Genomic DNA, 20866 nt, shown 5'->3' with positions numbered 1-20866 from the left:
TTGTATCCCGCTGTTATGCCAAATTCATTTATTAGTTCCAGCAGTTTTTTGGTAGAGGCTATAGGGTTTTCCATGTACACTATCATGTCATCTGCAAACAATGCCAGTTTTGTTTCCTCCTTTCCGATTTGGATGCCTTTTATTTCCTTTTCTTGTCTGATTGCTGTGGCTAGAACTTCTAATACTATATTGAATAGAAGTGGTGAAAGTGGGCAACCTTGTCTTGTTCCTGATCTTAGTGGAAAAGCTTTTAGTTTTTGCCCATTGAGTATGATGTTGGCTGTAGGTCTTTCATATATGGCCTTTATTATATTGAGGAATGCTCCCTCTATTCCCATTTTTCTGAGTACCTTTATCAAAAATGGGTGTTGTACCTTATCAAAAGCTTTTTCCGCATCTATTGATATGATCATGTGGTTTTTGTCTTTGGTTTTGTTTATGTGATGTATTACATTTACTGATTTACGAATATTGAACCATCCTTGCATCCCTGGGATGAATCCCACTTGGTCGTAGTGTATGATCTTTTTGATGTATTGTTGGGTGCGATTTGCGAGTATTTTACTGAGGATTTCAGTGTCTATGTTCATCAGCGATATTGGCCTGAAGTTTTCTTTCTTTGTTGTGTCTCTATCTGACTTTGGAATTAGGATGATGCTGGCTTCATAAAAAGAGTTTGGAAGTCTTCCATCATTTTGAATTTTTTGGAATAGTCTGTGAAGAATAGGGGTTAGCTCTTCCTTAAAGCTTTGTAGAATTCTCCTGTGAAACCATCTGGTCCAGGGCTTTTCTGTGATGGGAGTTTTTGGATTACTTCTTCAATTTCTTTTTCTTTTCTTTTTAAAAAATATTTTATTTATTTATCTTTAGAGGGGGAGGGAAGGAGAGAATTATCAATGTATGGTTGCCTCTCATGAGTCCCCTGCTGGGAACTGGCCTGCAACCCAGGCATGTGCCCTGACTGGTAATCAAACCACGATCATGTGGTTCGCAGGCTCGTGCTCAACCCACTGAGCTACACCAGCCAGGGCTTACTTCTTCAATTTCATCTGCTGCTGTTGGCCTGTTCAGGTTTTCTACTTCTTTTTCATTGAGTTTTGGAAGATTATATTTTTCTAGAAATTTGTCCATTTCACCTAGGTTTTCAAATTTCTTGGCATACAGTTGTGCGTAGTAATTTCTCACAGTCCCTTCTATTTCTGTGGTATCAGTTGTAATCTCTCCTTTTTCATTTCTGGTTGTGTTTATTTGGGTCCTCTCTCATCTTTTCTTCCTGAGCCTACTTAAAGGTTTGTCTATTCTGTTTATCTTTTCAAAAAAACAACTCCTGGATTCATTGATCCTTACAATTGTGCTTTTAGTCTCTATGTCATTTAATTCTGCTCTGATCTTGGCTATTTCCTTCCTTCTACTTGCTCTGGGCTGTCTTTGTTATCATTCCTCAAGTTCTTGAAGGCGTTGGGTTAGGTTGTTTGTTTGAAATGTTTCTATCTTCTTTAGGTGAGCCTCTTTGCTATGAACTTCCCTCTCAGGACTGCCTTCTGTTGTGACGGTCACATTTTTAATACAGCAGGCAAGTTTGTACTCTCAGGTCTCATCTTGAACTTCCTTCACATTTTTTAATCTAATTTTAATTTTGATTTTTAGAGAGAGGGGAAGGGAGGGAGAAAGAGAGGGAAACATTGATATGAGAGAGAAACATGGATTAGTTGCCTTCTGTGCAATCCCCTACCAGGAACTGAACCTGCAACCCAGGCAAATGCTCTGACCAGGAATCAAACCTTTCGGTTTGTGGCATGATGCCCAACCAGCTGAGCCACACTGGCTGGGTCACCCACACTCTTTCTTTCTTTTTTTTTTAAAGATTTTATTTATTTATCTTTAGAGGGGAAGGAGAGAGGGAGAGAAACATCAATGTATGGTTGCCTTTTGTGCGTTCCCTGCTGGTAGTTAGCCTGCAAGGAACTGGCCTGCAACCCAGGCATGTGCCCTGACTGGGAATCGAACCGCGATCGTCTGGTTCGCAGGCCTGCGCTCAATCCACTGAGCTACGCCAGCCAGGGTCACCCACACTCTTTCTTGAACATCTCTTTTCTGCCTTTAAAGTAGTTGACCTCTTGTCCTGGATGGATAGCTCAGTTGGTTATAAGCATCTTCTTCATTTGCTGAGGTTGTGGGCTCCATCTCTGGCCAGGGCACATAGAAACAACCAATGAATGCACAAATATGTGGAACAACAAAATTGATGTCTTTTGTCTGTGTGTCTCCCTCCCTAAAAAAAATTGGTTGGTCTCTTTTTTCTATTTTTCTCTGTTTGGGCATGCTTGTCTTTGAACTCACCCTTGACTGTCCAAGGAAATGTGAATTTACGTTTTAGAATAGCGTTTCCCGAAATTACCTTCCTTTGTGCTGATCAATGATATAAGAAATGTTTGACTGCAGACATTATCACCATTATCCCTGTGTGTAGGATTTAGCTGCTCACAGGCATCAGCAAGGTATTTCTCATCTATGTGACCTGCACATAAACTGCACCCTATTTTTTCACTCTTTCCTCTCCTGTATTAAGATTCAAAGATGTCTTACTGTCTGCTAGTTCAAGACGTATGTTAAAACCCTGTATATCTCTCAATCATTCTATAGCTAGTAATGCTGCTATAATTTCATTTTACTTAATAGCAGGATCCAGTAAAAAGCACATCAGTAATGAAAAACGAATTCAAAGCTGTGTTTGGTGGAGCATTCTGAAGGCTTATGTATCCGTCTAAAGCAGTGGGATTTTTCAGGCTACCTGGAGAATCCAATAGGTTATAACTTCAGAAATGACATAATTCTGCTCATATTCTATGTGAAGGCTAACCCTGGGAAGAAATGGCTAATGGATTGGGGTCTCCCCTTAGTTTTCTTCATTTAGTACTATTCACTGAAGAATAAAATTTATTTATAAAAAATCTTTAGTGTGTACTTTAGGATTCTTTTTTTAAAAGGTTTTATTTATGTATTTTTAGAGACGGGGAGGGAGGGAGAAGAGAAGGAGAGAAATATCAATGTGTGGTTGCCTCTCATGTGGCCCCCACTGGGGACCTGGCCTGCAACCAAGGCATGTGCCCTGACTGGGAATCAAATTGGTGACCCTTTGGTTTGCAGCCCACACTCAATCCATGAAGCTGTGCCATTCAGGGCAAATTTAAGATTCTTAATGTATATGAAGTTATGGGATTTATAGTTATAAATTTTCCCAAGTGACCTGCGCCACTTGGGAAATCCAGAGCCTGTGCACCCAGTGGACAGGTACAGACCACATTGGAATACCACCATCCTGCCCCTGTACTCCTGATAATCTGTGCAGGGCAGAGGTTGGTGGTAAGTGTTCACAGCCAATCCTTGCAGCTGACTGGGCTGGGTAAATCCTTCCTGTTGACCTGCCAACAGCAGTCAAGGCTCAACTACAAGAGGAGGGTGTGCTCAGCCAAATGAAGGGTACACCTCCAATACCCAGCTTAGGTAACGGGCAGCTGTGTCACCGGACCCAAGGGGACACCTACGACATTAGGCCACACTACCAAGACATGAAGTCATAGCAGCTCTAGCTAATACATGGAAACAAACACAGGGAGACTGCCAAAATGAGGAGACAAAGAAACAGGGCCCAAATGAAAGAACAGGTCAAAATTCCAGAAAAAGAACTGAAACAAATGGGCATAAACAGTCTATCAGATGCAGTGTTCAAAACACTGGTTATATAACAATGTGCAAGGAACTTAGTGAGGACTTCAACAGCACAGAAATGATCCAGTCAGAAATGAAGGAAACACTAATTGAAATAAAGAACACTTTACAGAAAAACAGCAGCAGAGGTGATGAAGCTGAGAATCAGTCAAACTTTGGAACATAAGGAAGCAAAAAACAACCAATCAGAACAAGAAGAAGACAAAAGAATAAAAAAAATGCGGATATTATAAGCAGCCTCTGGGTCAATTTTAAGAGGTCCAACATTCACATCATAGGGGTGCCAGAAGGAGAAGAGGAAGATCAAGAAATTGGAAATCTGTTTGAAAAAAGTAGTGAAAGAAAACTTCCTCAATTTGGTGAAGGAAATAGACATGCAAGTCCAGGGAGCACAGAGAGCCCTAATTATTATGGATGCAAAGAGGCCCACTCCAAGACACGTCATAACTAAAATACCAAAGGTTAAAGATAAAGAGAGAATCTTAAAAGCAGCAAGAGAAAAGCACTTAGTATCTACAGAGGAATTCCCAAGACTTTGAGCTGATTTCTCAAAAGAAACTTTGAAGGCTAGCAGGGGTTGGCAAGAAATATTTCAAGTCATGAAAAGCAGGGACCTACAGCCAAGATTGCTCTACCCAGCAAAGCTATCATTTAGAATCAAAGGGCAGAGAAAGAGCTTCCCAGACAAGAAAAACTAGAGTTCATCATCACCAAACCATTATTATATGAAATGGATATGGAGGGAGTTTTGCTAGTTGAAGGGAGTGTGGGGGAATGGGTGAAAAGGTGAGGGGATTAAGAAGTACAAATAGGCACAGAATAGCTATGGGGATGTAAGGTAAGTATAGGAAATGGAGTAGTAAAAACACTTAATGTGCATGACTCATGGACTTGAAAATGGAGTGGGGATTGCCCAAGGGAGTGGAGGGTGCTGGTAGAGGGGGGCCAAGGGGGAAAATTGGGAGAACTGTAGTAGCATAATCAATAAAATATAATTTTATAAAAAGTGCAATCAGTGAAGGGCCAAGTGATGATGTGGTGATTGTTAGTGGTAAATCATGAAGCTGTAGTTTGGATGAGAGGTTTAAGGTTTTGCACCTGGGACTGCTGAGCTAAGGACATGACTTTGAACTCTGAGCTGTTGTTTTGGCCTACATATATGCTTTCTGTGGAGGTAGCTTTTGCATGCATTTTTTCCTTGGATGAGACCTTATTTAACAAAGCAACTGAGACTTACTGATGTGATTTAGGAACAATTTTTTTTTTTTTTTTACATCTTGACAAACTGCCCCAGGGAATTTCTGTTATAATACTCTGCTTTTCCTTGCTGGATGGAAGGTCACTACCATTAGAATTTTCAGGCGCCAGCCTGGTTAGCCAACCTAATGGAGTAAAGTAGTTCCAGCTCTGAGTAATGGTGAACTTGGAGCAGTGCCCATGTAATTAAACTCCTGGAGTAGAAAGTTTGATGTTTGTCTTGATTCATTTCAAAGAAGCTGCTTGTGGAAGGGAATGTGCTATATTCCAAGAAAAATGGTGTCTCCAGAGATTCATGTCATTGCCACGAAGATTATTTGTTTCTACATTAATTTTAGATAATTCAGTAAGAGAAAAGTTTTTCTCAGTAGATGGCATTGCTAGGCAGGGTAAAATTTAGGGTGTTTCCCATTTATTAAAATACTACCTAGGGTTACATATAGATTATATGATCTCTAGCACACTTAAAGGACTATGAACTCCTATGACTTAGATTCCCCCTAAATACTACAGATTATGTGGCCTGTGGGGTGCCCATCTGTTCCACTTCTTGCTCTTTTGTGTCCTGCTTTGTTTTCCAGTAGGCATTGTTTTCTTAGCAAGAGAACTCAAGTTGACTGAAGTGGTAGGGTCCCAAAGAGTAAGGTAAGGAAAGAAAAGTTCTAGAGCTTCCTTTTTCTAGATAGTAAGATAATAAATTTGAGTAGTTTTAAAACCACTAAGTTTGTGGTAATTTGTTATAGCAGCAATAGGATACTAATAATTTTAAACTCACAGAACAGTTTTAAAACTATAGATAATATCCTTTATTCATATTCACCTATTAATATTTTACTCTACTTGTTTTAGCATTTTTTTGGTCTTTTCTTTCTTTCTGAACCAGTTTAGAGTGTATTGTGTATGTTATGGCCATTTACCCTAAATACTTCGATATATATTTCCTATGAAATCATGATTTCTAAAAACATAATAGCCATATAGTTATCGGCTTTAATAAATGTAACATGGATACTTTTATCTGTATTTTGTCATCCATACCCTAGTTTTGTCCACACAGCATTTTCCCCCTCTGATACAGGACCCAGACTGGGACTAGGTATTGAATTTAGTTGTGTTTCTTCAGTCTCTCTGAATCTGGACCATTTCCACAGCCTTTCTTTGTCTTTCTTGATATTGACTTTATTTTATTTTTTTTAGATAGAATGCTTCTTTAATAAATAATAACTTTAAAAAAATAGAATGCTCATTTGGGGTCTGTCCAGTATTTCCTTATGAGTAGACTGAGGTTATGCATTTCTGGCTAGAACATTGCATAAGTGATGATGTATCTTTCTCAACACACCTCTTCTAGAGATGATGTCCTTTGTTAGTAATGTGAATTTTTACACCAGCCAGACCAGGTGTGATTGATTTCTTTTATGTGTGGCTGCTATTATTTTTTCATACAACTAGTAGGCAGTCTGTTGAGAGACATTTAAGACTATGCAAAGATTCAGCTTCTCAACAAAATCACCCCTTTGATTTAATATCCTTTGATGATTCTTTCCTGAACCAATCTTTGCTTTAATGGTTACAAACTTATGATTTTCTAACTTGCATATCATTGCCATATTTACCAATTACAATTCAGTGTTATATTACAAGAAACAATGTTCTCTTCTCATCTATTATTGGTAAAGAATTGTGCATTCCTATTTTTTCAGTAGTTTATACATTATTACTCTTCTTAATTATTTTAGTGTTCAAATTTTTCCTTGTTTAACCAGTAGGGGGCCCTTCAAGCTGGTTTCTGTGTTGGTGACATGCCTTCCTTCCGTACCCCACCACTATTACTCCTGTACTTTCTTGCATAATAAGATGTTCTAGGCTTACCTTGTACTTCCCTGACCCAACCCTGGAGTTAGCCATTCCTCTGAGAACCCAGGTTCCATTTTGTGGGAAATGGTTTTAGAGACCAAAACGGTGCTAGATGTGCTCAAAATATCTTTACTCCTAGGTCCTTTGCTATGGACAGAGCTGGAAAACATATGTATTTTTTGTATGTGTATATATATATATATATTTGTGCATATACAGTTGTCTCTCAGTATCCAGCAGTTGTCCCTCAGTAACCAGGATTGGTTCCACTACCCCCTGCAGATACTAAAATCCAAGAATGCTCAAGTCCCTTATATAAAATGGCATAGAATTTGCATATAGTCTATGTGCATACAGGCTGCAGCAGGGCAGGTCTATACGTTACTTCATTTGTGTGGAGTCAGCCTAGTGCTTGGTGTGTGACAAATTGAAGTTTTGCTTTTTGGAACTTTCTGAAATTTTTCTTCCAAATGTTTTTGATCTGCAGTTGGTGGTTGAATCCACAGATATGACACCCACAGATACAGAGTGCCAACTGTATATATTTTAGAAGTCAAGAGTTCACAAAGGTATCTTCAATTGCACTCCATTCCACAGTGTTCTTTCTTTCCCTCCAGCATTCCATAATTTTTAAAATAGATTTTGTTTATTTATTTTTACAGAGAGGGGAAGGGAGGGACAAAGAGAAGGAGAGAAACATCGATGTGAGGGAGAAATATTGATAGATTGCCTCTCATGTGTCCTGATCTGGGATGGAACCCGCAACCCAGGCATGTGCCCTGAGTGGGAATCCAGCCAATGACATTTTGCTTTGTGGAACGACGCGAAGCAACTGAGCTATGCTGGTCAGGGTGCCTGTTCCATATTTTTATGTTTCTCCTTACACATTCACTCAATCCTATAATCCATCTAAAAAAACCCAACTGAGATATATAGTCAGATTTTGTATTTTTAAGTTGCTTGGATTAGTTCTTTTTAAAACCCCCTTTAGTATAGATTTGGTATTTATTTGAAATGCAGGTTGGTTAATTTTCAGTTTGCTTCCAACATTTAGTATTTTTCCTCCTTCCCATCCTTGTTAATAATTTTATTTTGATTATATAGAGTATCAACATGCTTCCCAAAATCAAAACTGTACAAAGGGCATATTCAGAAGAAGTGGAGCATGTTCCTGAGTCCCTTGTACCCTGTTCTCCTTATCCCTTGTAGGTAACCAACTTGATTGCTTTTTGGTTTATATGTCCTGTGTTCCTTTTGTAAAGATAAATAGGTATGTGTATGTTTTCTTATCTTCCCTTGTTTTTACGCAGATGGTAGCAAACTATATGCTCTTGTGCACTGTCCTTTTTTCACTTGCCATTATGTCCTGAAAAATTCCTTTATATCAGTTTACACATGTGTTTATATATGGTTTTCAGCCAATCTTCTGTACTTGGACATTTAGATATTTTCCAGTAATGTTCCAGTCACTAACCTTGTGCACAGGTGTTTCATATTGTTGAAAATATATCCTCAGGATAAATTCCCAGAAGTGGGATTGCTCGGTGTATTAGACACTTGGGCTGCTATAACAGAATGCCACAGACTGAGTGGCTTAAACAACAGAGATCTATTTTCTCACAGTTCTGGAGGCTTGAAGTCCAAGATCAGGATGCTGGCAGGGTTTTTTTCTGATGAGACTTTTCTTCCTGGCTTGTGGACGTCTGCCTTTTTGTTGTGTCCTTACATGGTCTTTTCTCTGTGTGCTTATGCTCCTCTTTTTATAAGGACACTAGTCCTAGGCATGTGCCTTGACCAGGAATCTAACCAGTGACCTTTCATCTTGCGGAATGACATCCAGCCTGTTGAGCCACACTAGCCAGGGTGGATTTCTGATCTTAGTTGGAACGCCTTTGTCTATATTCAAGTTAAAGAGGAATTCATCTATGTTTTCTTTTTGTACTTGTATAGCTTCATTTTTTACATTTTAGTCTTTGATTTGGAATTCATTCTTGTGTGTGGTGCAAAGAATAGATATAATTGTATTCTTTTTCCAAGGATCCGTCCAATTGCCCCAACATAATTTATTAAGAAAAACCATATTTGTCTTAGTGATTTCAGATACCAACTTAATCATCTACAAAGACCTCAATGTGTACATGGTGTTTTTAACATTATAGGTAGAAAGACCTTTGTCAAAGTCATCAAAAGGAAAGATCAAGTGAGGGATGATCACTCTTTTTTTTCCCAGTATCACTATCCAAATATCCAGTTTATTTCAGTAGATTTGTTTTCACTGTATTATTATTATTATTATTTGTTTTTCAATTAGAGCGTGTATTCACTATTATTTTTTATTAGTTTTGGGTAAACAGCACAGTGGTTAGACAGTTATATACTTTATAAGGTGTCCTCCCTCCCCAATGTTTCAGGTACCAACCTGGCACCATTTGTAGTAATTACAATATTATTGACCACATTCCCTACGCTGTACTTTACATCCATGTGACTGTTTTGTGACTACGAGCTTGTACTTCTTAATCCCTCCACCTTTTTCACCCAGCCCCTCAACATCCCCCGCTCTGGCAACCTTCAGTCTGTTCTCTGTATCTATGAATGTTTCTATTTTTTTGTTCATTTATTTTACTTTTTAGTTCCATATATAAGTGAAGTCATATGGTATTTGAAGAGATGAACACTCTTAAATTATTCTGTGGATAACTCTCAGTAGGTTGAATTCTAGGTAAAAACTTTCTTCAGGATTTCTTGGATACTCTTAAAAAGAAAAGGCATGCATACACATGTTTATGTTTAACAGCTTTGTTGGAGTATAGTTTATGTACCAAAAAAACTACCCTGGCTGGGTAGTTCAGTCAGTTGGAGCATTGTCCTGATACACCAAGGTTGTGGGTTTGATCCCTGGCATGTACTCTTTTTCTCCCCCTTCCCCTCTCTCTCACTAAAAAAAATAAAAATCAATAAATAAAATTTTTAAAAATACACCTATCTTAAGTGTGCAGTTCAGTTTTCAGTAAATTTACAGAGTTGTGCAGCCTTTGCCACAATCCAGTTTTAGAACATCTCCATCAATCCAAAAAGACCCATCCTGCCTGTTTGCAGTCTTCTCCTGGACCCCAAGCAACCATTAATCTTCAGTCTCTATAGATTTGCCTTTTTTTATCCATTTCACATAAATGAAATCATATAATGCATCATTTTTTGCATCTGGGTTTTTTTAGCTTAGCTAATGTTTTTGAGGCTTATCTATATTGATACATGTATTAGTAGTTCATGACTCCATTTTGATTTAATGCCTGTATATAATATAAAGTAGGGATCTAACTTCATTCTTTTGCATGGATATTCAGTTGGCCCAGCATTATTTGTTGAAGAGACTCTTCTTTCTTCATTAAATTTTCTTGGCATCCTGGTTGAAAATCAGGTCCTTATATGTAAATGTGTGGATTCATTTCTGGACTCTAAATTTTATTCCTACCATTTATTTTTGTATGGGCTGAGTTTCTTATTTTTCTCCCTTTGATAACAGGATCGTGGAGTTGATAGCAGTATATTCCAGAACCCAAAAAAACTTCATCTAACGATTGGGATGTTGGTACTTTTGAGTGAGCAAGAGATCCAGCAGACATGTGAGATGCTAAAGCAGTGTAAAGAGGACTTCATTGAGTGAGTAATCCGCAGGAGTGGGGCAGGGCGGTTGCCTGTATTGGCCTAGAGAACTGGGTGACGTGGGAACAAGGTTGTTGACTTACCCATTTGTAACAATTAACACTAGACCATTGTCTGAAAGATTTAAAGTGGATTTAAAGCATATATTTATACACTTTTATGGAAAGCCTCTACCTAACTTATACTAGTTCAGTGGGCAAATTTTGCTTTTAATAGGATGTGCCATTATTTCTCCAAAAGGAAATTCTCTTCATTATCTATCAAAGAGTATAGGCTACTGTATTAGTTTTCTGGGTGTCTGTAACACATTATTTCAAGGTTGGTGGCTTAAAATAATATAAATTTCATAGTTCTGGGGGGCAGAAGTCTGATAGGGTTTTACTGTGCTAAAATCGAGGTTTGGCAGGTTGTGTTCCTTTTTGGAGACTCTAGGGAAGAGAATCTGTTTCCTTGTCTCTCAAGTCCAGCTTCTAGGGGCCACACACATTCCTTGGTTAATGGTTTCCTTCCTCTGTATCAGCAGTTGCAACATCGCACCTCTCTGACCTTTTTTCTGTTGTCACATCTCTCTCTAGCCGCAGCAGGGAAAGGTTCTCTACTTTTAAGGACACCCTTTGATTGGAGTCCACCCAGAAAATCCAGGATAATCTTTCCATTTCAAACTGATAACCTAAATTACATCTGCGAAAGTCTCTTTGCCATGCCAGGTAGTGTATTTACAGACTCCCGACCGTGGTATGTGAGCATCTTTGGAGAGCCATTATTCTACCTACTGCGGTAACTCAGCACTACAACCTGCTCCTCTAAGAAAGTCTTCAGGTATTTCAGAAATGCAGGCTTTCACTTTCTTTTTTATTATTACAAGTAATTTCGTGTGAGTCATAGTGAGGAGACCAAAAACTACCCAAGCAAATGTTTTGACTCAGAGAAAGCATTGTTGTTCTAGGTCCTAAGTTGTCATTCTTTTTACTGTAAAATTTTAATTTACACATACATCTGACCTAACAGAATTTTTAAATGATTTATTTATTTATTTTTAGAGAGGGGAAGGGAGGGAGATAGAGACAGAAACCTCATTGCTTCTCACACATCCCCTACTGGGGACTCAGGCCACAATGCAGGCATGTACCCTGACTGGGAATCGAACCAGAGACCCTTTGGTTCCCAGGCCGGCACTCAAACTGCTGAGCCATATCAGCGAGGACACTAACAGATTTATTTCAAAGAAGCATCTCTTCCTCCCTCTCACTTTACTCCTTTTACTTAAGATTGATGAAGAATAATAAATTTGAAGACTGACTCACTTGAATAGTTTTGTTTTTTGAAAAATCTATTAATACTATTCAGGTCCTATACTATTGTATCATTGCCTTGTAGAAATGGGTTATCTGGTTCATTGGGTAAACAACGTAAAAGGAAAAAAAATTTCTGTAGTTATGTTGTATATGAAACTGTGTAATACAATGACTCACTTGTGGGCCACTTCTTTTTATTAATTGTTTTGAAGACAAAATATTTTTCTTGAGCAAAATCATAAGCTGTTTGGGTTTGCAGTCTGCCTGTTCTTCGTGGACCTCAAACAGCAAAGAATACTTCTTTCTCTCATTTGTTCAGTAATGAATGTAACTGTTCTCTCATGATCTTACAAAATAATTTGGTGTTTTTGGTAAGATATTTACAATTTTCCTTGCATAAAAGAAAACTTTATGTTTTACCTTACAAAGCAGAGCAATTTAGAATGAATTCTGACACTTTAAATTATACCCAGGCCACTTTTTGCTAAACGAAAATGAAAGCAACTACATTTTCTTGACTGCCATTGGGATAATCCTGCTAAAATTTTTTTAGGGTAGATAAAAATATTTGTTCAGAGAAATATTTGGGTTTTTTTACCTTATGAAAAAGCACTTCACCATGTGAGGACACAGTGAGAATGTAGCCATCTGCAATCCACAGAGAAAGTTCTCACAAGAAATCAAATCAGCAGAACCTTTATCTTGACTTCCCAGCCTCCATATCTGTGGGAATAAATGTCTGTTGTTTCAGCCTCCAAGTGTATGGTATTTTGATGACCGGCTGAGCCGATTAAGATGCTGCAGCAGCAGTGTTTTCCTCACTGAACCAATATTTTGCTTTTTGCCTATTGTTCCTGACTATGTAGCCATGAATCTGAGTTTTTCAGAATCCTGACATTCCATAAGAATCTCATTAAATATACTGTTACAAAATAAATTTTCTTCTTAAATAAAAAAAAATCAGGTCACAGGTTTTTAGTCATTGAGGGTTTATCCTGAGCTATGTGAGGATTTAGCTGAGTTCCTCTTTTTTTATGTCTCTTGGTGCCTTTTGTGTCTAAATGACAATCAGGGTCCTTTAAGCATGTTGGGGTTGCTGTGCATAGGTAATGAGGAGCAGTCTTAGTGGTTCCTAAGAATTTTTGACATGACAGGATGAAAACAGTTATTGTAATTTTTAAAGTTCAGCAAAGCTTTTGAAATAGGACAAAGTTACCCTGTCAAAAATCTGCAATGCAGGCAGAAAATCTATTGAATATGCTCTTTTCAGGAAGCTGGTAAGATTTGAAACCAGCAAATAAAACAAATCTCTCCACTCCTCTTCTACCTTCCTCTCTGCCACACACACTTGTTTAAAAAGTATACAATGCAAAATTAATTTATTTTTGAGGAGAACAAGAATTAGAATTGGTTGGTTGATTAGAAATGCTTTGCTTTACTAGAAGGAAGAAATCTCTCCTTTAAAAAAAATACTTATATTACAGCTCTGGTGAGTAAAATGCATCATCTAACTTTTTTTCTTTATCCTTGCTCTTTGGTATCAGCCTTTATACTTCAATAAATGATGGTATTTATAACCTGAACTTTTTATGATGTAAATATCTTCAATTAAAATATAAAAATGAAAGCATTAAAAATCAATAGACCATTGTATAATGTACTATAGTTTACTTTGATGGCTTTTAAAATTTAAATATTAAATTTGGCTTTATTGGATTTTAATTAAAATGTGATGCTACATAGGTATTTTACAGAAATGGATGGTCAAATATTTGTTTTAAATTGGGAGATAGTTTTTGAGTAGAAGAATATTGCCTGATGAGAAACAGAACTTTGATTTCAATTCTTAGGCTAAAGACTAGTGTAGCTGTGAAGAATTATTCACAGTGAGTGTTTCATGTGTTCTGCAAATGCTGATGCCCTAAATGTGTCCCTGGTGACCTTTCTTAGAGAGGTGTGGACCACGAGCAGTGGGATGCCTCTGAGTGTCGAGTCAGACAAACAGGCAGCACTTCCGTAGCTCCAGTATCACTCTGCTTGTGCTCGAGTGTTCCCAGTAGGCCTGAGGTTAAACCGAGGAAGTTAAAAAGGGACAAGGAGGAGAGAAGAGGAGGAAAAATACCCATGGACAACTGTTGGTTCTTAATTATGGCCTCAGATGTCACCGAATTGAAAAATATCCTCACTGGTGTTCCAGGTGCAGTAAATAGTTTGGTCACCAAGTCAGGGCATCTGTCAGGCAAACCATTGGATTTCTCTCCTGTTTTTTAATCTCCTTCTTGATAAATCCCAGGGATAAATTGAAATGTTTCTGTTTCTACTCATAAGGCAGGCTATGGATCCTGTTTCATTATTTCATTTTTTTGTTATTGGTACGCCATCTAATTCCAAGGATTTGAGGTAGTTTATCATAGTGTGGATGTATATACAAAAGAAATGTTAAAGTTAGAGAGCTCAGACACCATAAAGGTGGAATGGGGAAAAGTTCTATCTGAAACCAAGGTAAGATTAATGTACTTGAGCATTAAAATTTAGTAGTTTCGAGGACCATTATACTTGAACTAAATTCCAGAAAGAAATGCATCAATTATTATAGTTGTTACTTGATAAAAATGAACGTAACGTTTTAGGAGAATCCTTTTCTGGTTCTTAATTCAAGAAAAACTGCTTACGTAAATCTTGATGTAAATAAACCAGAATGATCATAAGCAGCATCTTCAGTTTTTTGCAGAAGATACAAAGACATTGTTCACGTTGCTTCTAGGGGTAACTTCTAGGGGTAAGCAAGGATATAACATTAAGTAACCCAGGAAAAACATTTTAGTGGGAAGAGAAACTAATGGTATGGTGCTTTCTGGTACTCTAACTGTATAGTGTTAAAGCTGAAAAATGGCTCTGGCTGGTATAGCTCAGTGGATTGAGCACGGGCCTTTGAAGCAAAGGGTCACCGGTTCACTTCCCAGTCTGAGCACGTGCCTGTATTGCAGGCCAGGTCTCCAGTAGAGGACACACAAGAGGCAACCACACATTGATGTTTCTCTCCCACTCTTTCTTCTTCCCTTCCCCTCTCTCTAAAAATAAATAAATAAAATATTTTTTTTAAAAGCTGAGAAACGTAGAGGAATGTATGGTTAGTATTAAGTTGTTCTTTAAAAAATGTTTTATTGACTGCACTTTGAAGGGATTGAATGGCAGTCTTTCACATTGAATTCTTTGGCTATTACTTGGAATGAAGATACGCTGTATTGTTGATTGAAACTAAAGGCCTCAGAGCTTGGCTTGAGTTTTTGTAATAACCACTTATTAGAGGTAGTTACAGGATACTTATCATCAAGGCTGTAATTTTTCTTTTTCAAATATTTGTCTAAATTAGTTCAGTTGTTTAGTTTCCCACTGAGAAAAATTCTGGTCTTGTGCAATCATATGGTCTTGAAGTTTTAAAGGAATCTTTACCATTAGGATTCCTAGGCTATAAAGAGTCTTTTATGGCTTTAGTTCAATATCAAGAGAACTTTTTTGTTTTGCCTTTTTGAAATTGTCTTTTGGTGGATTCTAGCATCTTTTTGTCTTTGAGCCAGTCCCATATTTTATTCAATAACAATATAACGTATGTCCACTTTCTTCTCAAAATTGTTCAGAACAGCTTCTCCCTTTATAGTAGAACATCCAATCAGTGTTTACCAGAGATTTATGGAGTACCAATTTTATATAAGGCACCATGCCAGGTACTGGGGAATGTAGAAGTGGACAAGATGGATAGAGTCCCTGGCTTGGAGTTGAGGGGCCTGGAGAAGGCTGTGTGGTGAGCTGATTTTTAGCTGGGTTTCAGCCTGGCACAGCAAAGCCTTTTCTGGTTGAAGTTGGTATAATCCTATTGATGGTCTGTGAAGAAAGCAGGATGGTGGGTTTTACTTAACATGAAAGTAATACATGTTAGTTTTTAAAAAGCCAAAAAATTTAGATAAACAAAAGTGTCACTTGTAGCCTTACTAGCTAAAGATAATTACTATGAATGCTTTGGATTATATATTCCCATACTTTTTTATATATGCATATATATTTTTTCTTTGAGGTATATTACTTAGAGTAAAATGCACAGATATTAAGTATAGTTGGTGAGTTAAGACAAATGTATACACCCATGTAACCACACCCAGATGAACATGTGGAACATTGCCATCACCTTATGAAGTTCTTTTATGTTCACTCTTTTCAGTAAATTCACTCATTCGAGGAGTAACTGACGTTCTGATTTTTAGTACCATAGATTAATCTTGCTGTTCTTTAATGTCATGTATATTGAATTGTTTGGCATATATACTTTTTGTGTTTGGCTTCTTTTTTGTATTTTAAAAAATTATAACTTTTTAATAAGCAATACATTTACATGGTTCATAATTTTAAAGGCACAAAGGATAGGCATTGAAGAGTTTTCTTCCTACTGCTATCCCACCAGGCACCCTGCTGTCTTCTCTAAAGGCAACAGATGTTGTAGTGTCTTTGTATCCTTCCGGAGATTTTATGTATGTAGAAACAAATGTATATGTATGTATGTGTGTATATGTATATATTCTTATTACCCCCCTTTTTGCATAAATAGTACTATAGCATGCACATTGTTGTGTGCTTTTTTAAACTTAAAAAGATAATCATTATTTATCAGCACCTGAAAAGCGTTCTTAGTCATGAATGGCTTATTTATTGCCCATAGTATTTTGATTTATTTAATCAGTCCTATGTTATTGGACATTTAGTCTGTTCCAGTCTCTTGCTACTCCAAACAATGTGTTGGTCAAAACCCTATTGCATCCTATCAGGAGACACATGTTTGGTTGTTTTCTTTTTTGTGTGTGTGATAAACTTGTTCAGTGAATTTGGGAGTGGTGCCTGACCCACTGTTTATAGAGCTGTCTTTTAGAAGGATCTCTATAATTTCTCCAAACTTTTGTCTAAGTTTTAGCGGCCATTGATGATTTTGCTAAGATCCGTTATTTTATCAGGAGTTGCAAAATGGTGATATGGTAATATTCTAATTCTGTCATTACTTCTGCATTTATCAGTGGGAATTCTTATGTAAAGAACTGTCCTTTATCTGCTATCATTGCATATGTAGCTGAATTCATAATTATTTACTTAGGGTTGACTCATAAACTGAATTGTCTTCACACAGGGTTTTTCTTCTTGATGCCTTTTATAAATATTGCCAAATTGCTCTTAAAGAGGTGATATTAACTTATAGCTCCATCATTGTTATGTGAGTGAAATACTGTTTGCAACTTGTAGAAATGATGACACTAACTTTAGTTGAATTCTGATAATTCACTACCATCAGACCAGCCTGAAAGGATGATGTAAAACCTCAGAGGTGGGGTTTTACAAAGTAAATGTCTTTGTCAATCAGAACTGCTATTTCTGAGCATGCTAGTTGACTTCGGAAATACTAGTGTTTCTAGTCTGTGTATATTAAACATGAATGAATTTTGAAATTAGAAGGATAGTTAGATAAAGTTGTTAATAAAAACCCCAACAACTTCATTTTTGTATAGTTTGACTGTGTATATTAACCATGATTCAAAATATATTATTATAGCCCCCTTAGCTTAAATAATTATAAAAATCTAATGGTTTTTCCTTTGCAGCGATATTTCTGGGGGCAAACCCCTGGAAGTAGAGATGGAAGGGATAGAATACATGAATGATGATCCAGGCATGGTGGATGTTCTTTATGCCAAAGTTCATATGAAAGACGGCTCCAACAGGTATGTTTCTGGAATACTTCTTTGTTTCATTCAAAAGGTGCCTGAAAGTATCCCTGGAAATTCAGTTAGTTTTGATTTCTTTTCTTTCAGATCTTATTATTGCAAAGAGTGTGTCAGTCTAACTTTCTTTCTTTTTTTTAAATAGTAAGCTGATATTTTAAAAAAAGAATTTGTTGTAGAAAAAGTATTTTAGTCTGATAATTATTAAGTTACTTGGATGATTGATATTGATAGTAGCAGTCTAGTTTTATGGAACTCAGTGTTTCCTTTATGTATTCCAGGATGATAGAATAGGAAGGGTGGCATTTTAGGGTGTCAGTTATAGTTACAAAAGTGAACTAGTGCAGATCTAGTGACTTCCTGGACAAAGTGGTGATAACCATATCAATATCATAAGATTATTAGGATTGAATTAATCTATATAAATGCTTCCGAACAGTGCTTGGCATTTACTAACTCATCAACACATACATCAAAAAAGAAGTTCACTCCTGTTTATTACCACACCTAGATTCCTTTTAGGGATCTCAGTCTGCAGTCCAGGCTATTTCTGAGGCTATCCTAGGCATCCAGAGCCATTTCCGATGTTAATACCATTTTCAATGTTATGACCTTTGTTGAGCAGATGAACCCAACTTGAATTAGAAGTTTGTTTTTGTGTGATTTTTTTTCATTAGGGCAGGATAGAACAGAACTCACACTGAACCAGAAACTGTTTAGAGAAAACCTTTGTCTCTAGGCAGGGCCCCAAATTGATTTGCTTTCCTAGAGGATTGCTTGTAATATTTCTCGTATCACATTTGGAATTGATAATCTCAATTTTATCTCATGTCTCAGTTCAGTTGGGAGTGAATTTTGAAGGGAAGGGAGGAAAAATGGTATAGAATCATCTTTGCGTGTGTGTCCTGGACCGTTTGGCATGTGCCTGCGGGGCATACCAGTGGCTCTGCGAGATCTTGTCCTAGGGCATTTCACACATTTCTACCAGGTTCAAATTTGGTGCCTCTATGGATTATTTCCTTTGTGTTTTAAGTCATAGCTTTCCAACCTTTGCTATGTTGTGAAACTACTGTATATGGGAGGTATTACTTTTGAACTTTGTGAGCAGAAACAAGGGATAAGACAGCAGTTCTTAGACTTTTTGGTTTCATAAATTTCTTTCATTTCTTAAGAAGTATTGAATGGCCCAAAGAACTTTTCTTTATATAGATTATATAAATATTTATTTTATTAAAAATTAAAACTGAGAAATTTAAGATTTGTTAATTAACATAATAGAACTAATATAATTTCTTTTTAGATATAAATAACATTTTTCATAAAAATTACTCAGTTTTCCAAACCGAAAGTTTTAGTGAGAAGATAGACATTGTTGTTTTTTATAAATATATTTTTATATTTTATTGATTATGCCATTACACTTGTCCCATTTCCCCCCTTCATTCCCCTCCACCCTGCTCACCCCCTCCCACCCACATTCCCCCCTTTAGTTCATGTCCATGTGTCATAAGTTCTTTAGCTTCTGCATTTCCCACACTACTCTTGCCCTCCCCCTATTTTCTCCCCACCATCTGTGCTACTTATTCTTTGTACCTTCTCCCCACCTCTCCTCCTCCCACTCCCCTGTTGCTAACTTCCATGTGATCTCCATTTCTGTGGCTCTGCTTCTGTTTTAGGTGTCCGCTTAATTTGCTTTTGTTTTAGCTGTGGTTGTTAATAACTGTGAGTTTGCTGTCTTTTTCTGTTCATGTTTTTTGTCTTCTTTTTCTTAGATAAGTCCTTTTAACATTTCAGGTAATAAGGGCTTGGTGATGATGAACTCCTTGAACTTGACCTTATCTGAGAAGTGCTTTATCTGCCCTTTCATTCTGAATAAAAGCTTTGCTGGATAGAGCAATCTTGGATGTAGGTCCTTGCCTTTCATGACTCGGAATACTTTTTTCCAGCCCCTTCTTGCCTGGAAGGTCTCTTTTGAGAAATCAGCTGACAATCTGATGGGAACTCCTTTGTAGGTGACTGTCCCCTTATCCCTTGCTGCTTCTAGGATTCTCTCCTTTATTTTATTTTATTTTATTTTTTAAAATATATTTTATTGATTATACCATTACAGTTGTTCTATTCCCCTCCTTCAATCCCCTCCACCTGCACCCTCCCTCCCCCACCATTCTCCCCCCCTTAGTTTATAACCACGTGTCTCAAGTTCTTTGGATTCTATATTTCCCCCCCTATTCTCGCCCTCTCCCCTATCTATTTTCTACCTACCATCTATGCTATTTTCTGTGCCTTCTCTCCCCTTCTCCCCCTCCCACCCTCCTGTTTCTAACCCTCCATGTGTTCTTCATTTCTGTGGTTCCACTCCTGATCTAGCTGTCCTCTTGGTTTGCTTTTGTTTTAGGTGTGGTTGTTAATAACTGTGAGTTTGCTGTCCTTTCACTGTTCATATTTTTCATCTTCTTTTTCTATATAAGTCCTTTTAGCCTTTCATATAATAAGGGCTTGGTGATGATGAACTCCTTGAACTTGACCTTATCTGAGAAGCACTTTATCTGTCCTTCCATTCTAAATGAAAGTTTTGCTGGATAAAGCAATCTTGGCTGTAGGTCTTTGGATTTCATGACTTGGAATACTTCTTTCCAGCCCCTTCTTGCCTGTAAGGTCTCTTTTGAGAAATCCGCTGACAGTCTGATGGGTACTCCTTTGTAGGTGACTGTCCCCTTATCCCTTGCTGCTTCTAGGATTCTCTCCTTCATTTTGGTCTTGGCTAATGTAATTATGATGTGCCTTGGTGTGTTCCTTCTTGGGTCCAACTTCTTTGGCACTCTCTGAGCTTCCTGGATTTCCTGGAAGTCTATTTCCTTTGCCAGACTGGGGAAGTTCTCCTTTATTATTTGTTCAAATAAGTTTTCCACTCGTGGCTGTTTCTTTCCCCCTTCTGGTACCCCTATAATCCGGATGTTGGAACGTTTAAAGATGTCCTGGAGGTTCCTAAGCCTCTCCTCATTTTTTTGAATTCTCATTTCTTCATTCCTTTCTGGTGGGATGTTTTGTTCTTCCTTCTGGTCCATTCCATTGATTTGAGTCCCAGTTTCCTTTCCATCACTATTGGTTTCCTGTGCATCTCCCTTCATTTCAATTAGTTTAGCCTTCATATGTTCCTCTAATTTGTGACTTTGTTCCTCTAATTTGTGACTATAATCTACCAGTTCTGTGAGCATCCTGATAAATAGTGTCCTGAATTGTGCTTCTGAGAGGCTGGCAATTTCTCGGTTGCTTAGAGTTATTGGCTCTGGGACTTTGAGTTCT

The 20866-nt window shown here is 37.4% G+C and overlaps 1 protein-coding gene across 5 annotated transcripts in view; it reads left to right on the top strand.

The window, feature by feature from the left end:
- ASCC1 (activating signal cointegrator 1 complex subunit 1) overlaps window positions 1-20866 on the top strand; it is a 152379-nt gene that overhangs the window by 53901 nt on the left and 77612 nt on the right. For 4 of the 5 annotated variants that reach the window (XM_037055838.1, XM_037055837.1, XM_037055840.1 and 1 more), the window contains exons 6-7: window positions 10370-10506; window positions 17444-17563. In XM_037055838.1, the coding sequence (XP_036911733.1) occupies window positions 10370-10506; window positions 17444-17563 (257 nt within the window). The remainder of the gene's footprint in view (window positions 1-10369; window positions 10507-17443; window positions 17564-20866) is intronic. The other variant, XM_037055839.1, reaches the window with a different exon arrangement.

This window comes from Sturnira hondurensis, unplaced genomic scaffold, assembly GCF_014824575.4.
Source record: "Sturnira hondurensis isolate 20B ecotype Veracruz unplaced genomic scaffold, ASM1482457v3 Scaffold0008761, whole genome shotgun sequence".
Taxonomy (NCBI): Eukaryota; Metazoa; Chordata; class Mammalia; order Chiroptera; family Phyllostomidae; genus Sturnira; species Sturnira hondurensis.
This window is presented reverse-complemented; position numbering and strand designations above follow the sequence as displayed.